Below are 8,915 nucleotides of genomic sequence, written 5' to 3' on the forward strand. Positions count from 1 at the left end.
AGTTCGCCCTAGCTCTCATATTCTCTCTAGTGCCGAACTATATGGACTCGTTCAAGTTGGCCTTTGCTTCTTGATTCTCGATAGTTTTGGCTTCCTTTTCTCCAACATTCTTCTTTGTTCTTTTCTCCCTGTCCTCTGTCATTTGCTTTGATTCTCTACCCTCTTCTAAACTTTCGTCTTCCCCACTCTTGTTTCCCTTTCTCTCCTTTTCTTCACTTCAGATTTCTTTGCCTCAAATTGTTGTCTCCCCTTTTCATCCTCTCTCTCGATGACGAACTCTGGAAAGAACTCTCCTTCTCACACAAATCCCTCTTCGGAGGAGGATACTCCGGTGGTTATCCCACCGTTTGATAACTCTGCTCTGCTCGCAAGGTTCAGGCTCACCCTCATTGGAAGGACCTTCCACGTCGATGGTAGGAGCACAGAGGCACTTCTCACTTTCATTCCCAGATCCGGTATTTGGGAAGTTGCTGGACGTGTTCGTGGTGTTGACCTCGGAAATGGAAGGTTCCATTTCGACTTTGACTCGGAGGAGGACCTCAAGAAGGTGCTGAAGAAGAGGCCTTACCATTTTAACAAATGGACCTTCTCTCTGAAGCGTTGGGAACCAAAATCTGGGATGACTTCCTAACTACTGTAACTTTCTGGGTAACCATTCGCGGCATTCCTCTCCACTATTGGGTGGATGAATCTTTCAGGGGTGTTGGTGATGTGGGTGCAGTGGGCAACACAAGTTTTACCCTAGACAACTGCAAGTGCACAGCAAACGCAGTAGTAGTATTTAGGGATCAAATCCACAGGGATTTGTGTGTTGAGGACCTCTAAATGATGCTAAAAACAATCGTAAACTTAATCTACTAAAAAGGGGTTTTGGTTTGTCACTAAATCTAATTATGCAGAGAATTAAAATGCTAAAAATAAAAATCAGTTGAAAACTATATGAAAAACGGTGCTGGTTCAAGGTTCATCTTTAGGGTTCATGTTCTAAAACACAAGGAATTTAGGCAAGGATTTTATATGACTCTGAAACTAGGATAGACACATCTAAGATTAGACAACTCTCGTCACCCTAATCATCTAATCACTTGTTCATGGCAATTTACTCTCGCTCTCATGCCAGAACAAGATCATGCATTGTAGATCGTAATCTATCTCGGCTTACGTATCCTCTGTAGGTAGCTTTCGTCTCCTACGACAGTGACGTCCATAAGATCCAGTTCAGGAAACCTAGATACAACACTCTCGTTGCTTAGATTTAACCTAGGATCGGATTCTGGGTGATCAATCCAGAATTACCGCTTTGAGATTTGGATGAATGGGAGAATCATGATAAAAATCAAAATCCTTTTTCCTAAAAATCTAGATGTCATTCGAACATGGGGTCCCTTTGGATTACCCTTTCACCCAACTAGGTGACTACTCAGACATGGCAGAGGTAGATATCATCATCGGTTTAGATATAAGAAGAAGAAAAATAAAGAAACTGATAACGTTTTCAAGTCTCTAAATGAGGGGTTATCAATCCCTTTTGTCACTTTGCAGTACAAAGGGTATCAATCCATCATGTGTAGACACTAAGATGCAGGATCAGTTCTTAATTCAAGCCAAATGAGTGATGTTTTGATGTTACTTCCACTAAACAAGCTTAAAATAAGAATTAAAGCTAATGATCAACTTAAACAAGCAAGTAAATAGACTAAATGAGATGAGAATGTATGTATGATGATGAGAAAGGTCATAGACATGATAGTGGATTAGGGTGCCTTTGGTACTAAACTAATGAGCTAATGAATCATGTGATCAAGCAAACCATTCAACTTAAACATCATTAACTAAGCTAATCCTCTCATGAAGGCATTAACTTCTATGTTAAAACAGTTTCTAACCTAATAATCATTAGTGAAACATGAGTTAACAAGCATTGAGAACCAGTTTAATCTGTCATTTAAGCATATAAACAATCATTCCCATGATGAAAAATACTTAAACCTCTAACAACCTTGGTTCAGGCATTTCATCAAACACTTTTGCTGCATGAAATGCCCAGAATCTAGACCACATATGATGTGTATGGATCTAGCATAGAGAACAGGTTGTAGAGAATGGAGTATGAATGATCTAATCCCTAAGCTCACTAATCTAACACCTAAGCACCCTAATCTACATATCTAAGACCTTAATATAGGGATTACTCACTAATCATACTAATCTCTCTTAAACCTTTGCAAGTTGAAAAGATTGGCATGATTAATGATGAGAAATGGAGATGGAGAAGATGGATAATGATGGATTTGCAGCTTTAAACTCACAGATCTCTCAAACTCTCTTGATTAGAACCCTTAAAAATCGATATTACTCTTCTAAAAAGGGAGTCTTTCACAAAAGAGGCAAGAAACAAAAGGAATAAAGCTTAAGTTCTTGGGGTAAAACTCTAAAAAACTATATATAGGTCTTAAAACGAACCGGGTCAGCCCGGAACAAACTGGGTCCTGACCCGGCTTTAATGGGTAAAATGTCAAGTGTGCGAGTTGGTAAGGAGCTTCCCAAGTCGCATGCCCAAGTTGCAGAGCCAAAGAAGCAGTCTTGTAAGCCTTAAGTCCTTCAATCTCAGCCGCATGCCCATCTAGGTGTGTTCTGCGAGTCTTCGTGCGATTCAGTCTTCCTTCTCTTCAACCAGCATGACCAAGACGAAATCTGGGGAGAATATGTGTGCGAGTTGGTCATCCTTTAGTCCCAAGTCGCATGCCTAACTCACAAAGGCATAGAAAGAAACTTCAGCGAGATAAAATCATGTAAGCCAGGGCGCACTCCTCTCTCGGTGTAAATTGTGAGTCTTCATGCGGCTCAGTTCCCTTTGCTCCCTAGCTCGCACAACCATGTAGCACAGAACTTCAGAAATATGTGTGGGACGGTCTTCGTTACTCCCAAGTCGCGGCTCAAGTCGGTGTAAATTGCGAGTCTTCATGCGGCTCAGTTCACAGCTTGGCCAACTCGCATGTTCAAGTCGCACGCTTGTGGACTTAGTATTTTTCTTGCTCAGGAACCTTTGACCTTACCCAGAGTTACCTTACTCGCACATCTCAACACGCAGCTTAATCCCCAGACATTAATCTACAGGCATTGCGAGTTAACCAAGTCGCAAGACTATCTCGCCGGCTTCAGGTCTCCTCGGACCACTTCACATTCGGGGGAGAGTAACTCCCAGAATATAGATCCGAACGGCTTGATTCCAGCTGCAGTGGAAATGGAACTCAAACATCTCAACATTTGGTGAAGGAACCCAGCGCTTTGAAAGTGGAAGGTTCCCCGGAAGGCTCATCTTTGCAGTTTATTGACACGGTTAGAAAGAAGCTTCTAGACATGTGTCCACTCCGGAAACGTTATCTTCTTGCTCATGGCTCCAAATTGAATTATCTCAAACGTTCTGGAAAGAGGACTCAAATATCTCAAATCTTGATGACGTCCCTGTAGACTGAATCGGTCTGGAAGTGCATCGTCCTTCGCAATCTTCGCAGCTCATCGGGTTGGTCCAAAACGGTAGCGAGACAGGCGTGCCTTCCGGTAAGCTTTACTCTCTGCTCACGCCTCCAAATCCTATGATTCCACTTGCTCTGGAACCATGATCCAATCCTCTCCAACTTTGATGAATCTCCCGACAGCTTAATTAGATCGGAAGGTTCCCCGGACAGGTGATCTTTCAGACGTATCGGATTGCTCCGGAATGGATGCTAGATAGGTCTGTCTTCTGGTGACCGTATTTTCAGCTCAGGGCTCCAAATGCACTGATTCGAACTGTCCTGGGTTCTTGACTCGATTATCTCCAACTTTTCTGAAGACCCTGTAATCTGAATCGGCTGGCAAGATTTTCCGGTGGTGCGATTTCGGAGTTGTATCTGCATCCAGAGTTTTTGGCTGAGAAACTTGAACAGCGGTACGTGTTTTGGCCGAGAGGTTCACCCCCGGTACATGAAAAACGCCGAGAAAAGCTTCCTGCGGTACGTGAAAATCGCTGAGAACCTCCAAAAACCCATTTTCACCATCTTTCAAGCTCTGATCACCGTTTCTCTTCCTGGTTTCACCTTTTCAACTCCAAATAGCTCCAAATACACCTGATAGACACTCCAAACATGCAAAGATTCATTGGGACCTAATGACACTCCTAAGTCCTAAAACAACACCTAAGGACCTAATATGCACGAGAAATAACATGATTTGGAATGAAATATACAACCTAAATGATGCAAATTATGAACATATCAACTCCCCCACACTTGTCCTTTGCTTGTCCTCAAGCAAAAAAAAAACAAATGAGAGAAAAAGGTTGGATGCATTGGGAGTTCATATTTCTTAATGAGAGAGTGTATCACTAAAAGAATTCAAGGCTCACTGTCCTAGTTGCTAATTCTAAGATGCAGTGCAAACAAGATTACTCACAAAACTTTAGCCATACTCATCAACAAATGAATCAAGCTCAAGCTTAAGTTTTCATAAACAGCCATAGTTCCAACCTGTTGATATTCATTAAAGCTCATGTGAATCATGCTTATGCAAATCATGTGAACTCACTTGTCTTGGGACAGGGTTATGAGACAAAGATGATATCATTTAATGCTTATGGTTTCCATGCAGCTTAAGGGATCACTCAAGAAGGAATAAACTTTAACATAATGCTAAGGGTAAAAGGCAACTGGTGCATACAAGAGCAGAATCCCATCTACCCAATGCCCCAAATTGGTCTTTCTCCTTAACTCTACTCCCATGAAGATCACATCCTCTCTCAAGGCAATCGTTGCCTCATCAACCCACTCCTCACTTCACTTCTCACTCCAGGGGATTCATCTTTTCATCTTTAAACTCAGGCTTTGGGGTCTGAACCTTCCACTTAGCTCTTTCTCACATAACACTGTCTAGCCTCTTTTCTTTTCTTTTCAAACACTTGAGCCTTTTGGCTTCTTTTCTTTTCTTTTTACTTAGAGGCTAGACTTTTCTTTTCAAAACACAAGAGCTTTTCTTTCTTTAAACAGCAGACCCCAAACCGTTTTCTTTTCTTTTCCATCCCCTGGTTCTCATCTCAAACTTCCTCTTTTCCACTCAGAGTTTCTCAAGATCTCTTCCTAGCCTACTCTAGACTCATGATGCAGAGCTAGATCTACATGAGACTCTACTCTTGTCGCCCCTAAACCCAACACTTTCTGTCAGGTTTATTCAGAAAAAGGCCTCACATCTCTCACTGTAGTGTTTCAGGCTTCAAGGAAGGTTTGGTTCAAGGCAGGGAACTGTCTCAAGATAAGAGAACAGCTATTTGAGTTAGCAAACAGTGGTAAAAAGGATAAGAGAGCTCAAATATTTTAAGGGTACCCATGAGTTCACAATGACATGCACAAACAATGATAATTAGATTGTCAAATTATGGTTCTCACTTAGATAAGGCTGGAACAAATCAAAGCTTGATTCACTCAACAAGTTCAAAGCATGGATCAGTCTTGATTTCTTTCTTGTTTACATGCATCAAAGAACTAGAAACTAGGGCAGTGAACCGAATTCTTAAAGTGATATTCTCTCAAGGAAAAACCTATCATCACTCCCTTGCATTGATGCAGCCTATATGAATATGCAACTAGACTCAATCCTAATAATGAGAATGCAACTACATGAGCATTTTTTTTTTTGAGATTTTTTTTATTTTTCGATTTTTTTTTTTTGGTTTTTATATGCACTTAGATGTAACTACAAGAATGCATGCAAGAATGTGACTCAAGACTCAAAGTAGAAAATAAGAACAGGGAAAATATTATTAGTAAAAGATGAAACTCCTCCCCCACACTTAAATAACACAGTCCCTTGTGTTATAAAAGCATGAGAAAGGAGTAAAAGCAAAATAAACAAGAAAAATGCAAAAGAGAAAAGAAAGACTACATGCATATATACAATGTGTGGAGTGTTACCTAAGAGCTGTGGAAGTCGGACCCCAAAGAGTAAGAGGGGTTGGACGTGTGAACGGATGGTGTCTCCCAGGAGTGATGGCTTGCCTCATCAGAACCATCTTCAAGATCCACCCATGCTGTGCCATATGGGACCAGTGCTGTGCAATTGGCGGAACTCTCTCCAACCTCTTCCCTGTGTCTTGGTTAGACCGGTGTTGGAGATCCACCTCTGCAAGGGTTCTCAAGCTTCTTGATCCTTTTCTTCATCTCCTTGATACACTTTGCCATCTTGTGTATCGTTTTGTCCTGGTACTTGCACCATTGTTAGAGGACACCAATCTTTTGCTGAGCTCTAAACCCTGAAGTGCCTGGCTCCTCCCAGTTGTAATCATCCAAATGATATCTGTTCCCACCATAACGTTTTTGAGGTGGAGGCAGACCTTCATCTACAGCACCAGCAGCACTAGCGGCAGCAGCTTCAGCGGGTGCTTTCTTTTCCTTGTTAGCTTCTTCTCTGCAAGCCTTCTTGTATTTGAGGATTGGTGGATCAGTTTGGACATTGTACAGCTCTTCCTTCAACAAGTAGAAGTGAATGTTCCTCTTTACTTGGACTGTGGTGATGGAGGGATTGGGTAAGAGAGCTTGGACTGGCTCATCAATGAAGGACTTGAAGTTGTAAACCAGCTTGGCTCCAACTCTTCCTTGAAAGAAACCGATCCTACACAAATGAGCTTCATTGATCAGGTCAAACCTTGCCTTGCTTTCCTTAAACCTGTATCCTCTTGCCTTCAAAATCTTTGTCACAATCCAACCATGGGCCAACTTTGCATCCTTCTTTGCTGAACCCCAAATGCACTCCTTGTAGAACATGAAAGACCTTGCTAATTGAGAGGCAAGGCAAGGTGTGTAAGCATATCCTTCATAGGGCTTCCCATTTTCATAAGTTGGCATCAACTGTTTCATCCCCACACCAAGGAGATTCAGATCACCTTTATGAACTCTCCCAACATCAAGCTTGAAGAAGAAGCTGTGAGAAAGGATCTTGTGGACATATCTCAGCACTGGATTTCTTATCCAAGAGGACTTAGCTGCCCCAGCTGTGTACTTCCCAGAAGCAATTGATCCCCATAAAGCTTGAACATCTTCCTTTCTAAGACCGATCATGTTGGAGAGAGGTATGTTTTTAGGCGCAGAAAACCCAAATATCTCATTCAATTCCCTGAATAGCACTCTGTAGGCCTCTCCTTTCACCGTAAACTCCATGTATCCAAGACCATCCCCTTGAAGTATCTTTGAATCCCTTGGGTAGTACATAAAAGCATCAAAAGAAGCCAAGAACTCTTGAGACTCCTCTTCATATGCGATCTCTCTCAGCTCCAAGAGTGATTCAATGCCCATGTTCCCAAGCAAAGTTTTGACATCCTCATAGATGCCAATCTTCTTCAAAAAATCCACATCAGGGAACCTCCCTTGCTGGATTCCCATCTGCTGAAACTTGGCCAGATAATCAGGTGTTTCTGGTTTAGTTTTCTTGATCCTCTTGGGTGCGTCTTCAATGGCGCTTTGGGAATCTCCAGCTGAGCTGCGTGAACCACTCTCAGTTTGTTCATCTTCAGATACCACAGCCAGTTGTTTTCCTTTCTTCTTTGAACCAGAAGCAACCACCAAAGAATTCTCCTCATTCCTTGTTCTTTATGGCTCTTGTTCACTCCTTCTTTGCTTTGTGCCCTTCTTGGTTCCTTGGCCATTTCCTTTTGGCTTTGAAGATCCTGAGACCAAGCCCTTGTCTTTGGATGCAAAACCTCTCTTCATGCGGGCTAGAGCATTGGTTCTCTCAGTCATCTGCAAAAGATTTTCTCAGAAACAAATCAGCACAAGATCAAGTTTCACAAAGTTCTGAAATTTTTTGAAAAATTGTTGCAAAAATCGATTTCTAAAGCACATGAACAAGTTTCTCAAGCCAAGCATCAGTCCAATGAATTCATAGCAATGCAAAACAAAAATGCAAAGCAAAAACTCAGCAAGAAACAGATTCATCACTTTTTCAAGAAAAATTGATTTTTCCATAAATTATTTTGCAACAATTTTCAAAATTCAAAAACAGTGAATCACCAAGAAAGAGCTCTGTTTTCCATCATAATCTAGCACCCTAGCATTTATAAAAATAATCCCAAGGTCTAAAACAACCTATTAAAAACGATTCCACACTTTGAAGCTCTCACTACAAGAAAACACAGTTTTTGTGACTTACAAAAGAGTCTCAAAATAGTCGCAAATGACTCATCAACGACTTATTTCTGACCAAAAAAATAGTCGCAAATCTTTAGTCGCTAAATAAATTGATCGCAAAACAGACGTTTTTTTTCTGACGATACTGTGACTCTAAAATGTAGTCGTATATGAGCAACTAATATATGACTCCCACTATCAGTCTTTATTTAGAGACTGATTAGCGATTACCAGTAAAAGGACAAACAAAAATTAAAATTCCATACATCCGATTCCATATCCAAAAATTACAAAAAAAAAAAATACTAATACATAAAATTCAATATCCAACATTTACCATAACAATCCACCAATCAAATATTAAAAACATTGATATCGAGATCATCAAGGTTAAGGGTCTCTAAGTCTGCTATGTCCATGTGAACATCTTCATCCTCCTTTCAAGCATCACCATCATTCTCATCCTGAATATACAGAAAATAATCGAACAAACTACAGTTAAAACATAGCTCCTCCAAGTAAATACTATGACAAGTCTAGTATCAAAGGCATACAAAACAGATTAGTAATCAGTTTTTTAGGAACACTCACTTCATTGTCAGATAACACTTCAAGGTCTACGAGGAAAGAATCTTCAAGAGTTCCCTGCAACAGATCCAAATTATTTAGTTAGCATACTTAGACAAAAGAAAAGTCGAGACGTTGCTCTTAATCTCGTATTCCATAATAAAACAATCAACATAAATGTCTTTCACCTTCAAA

General features: G+C 40.8%; 1 protein-coding gene across 1 annotated transcript; it reads left to right on the forward strand.

Annotated features, from left to right (window-relative positions):
* Positions 1–268: 268 nt before the first annotated feature.
* LOC112086034 lies at positions 269–631 on the forward strand. The gene has a single exon (XM_024154837.1). The coding sequence runs from the start codon at positions 269–271 to the stop codon at positions 629–631; it is 363 nt and encodes a 120-aa protein (XP_024010605.1).
* Positions 632–8,915: the final 8,284 nt, after the last annotated feature.

This window comes from Eutrema salsugineum, unplaced genomic scaffold (assembly GCF_000478725.1).
Source record: "Eutrema salsugineum unplaced genomic scaffold, Eutsalg1_0 scaffold_24, whole genome shotgun sequence".
Taxonomy (NCBI): Eukaryota; Viridiplantae; Streptophyta; class Magnoliopsida; order Brassicales; family Brassicaceae; genus Eutrema; species Eutrema salsugineum.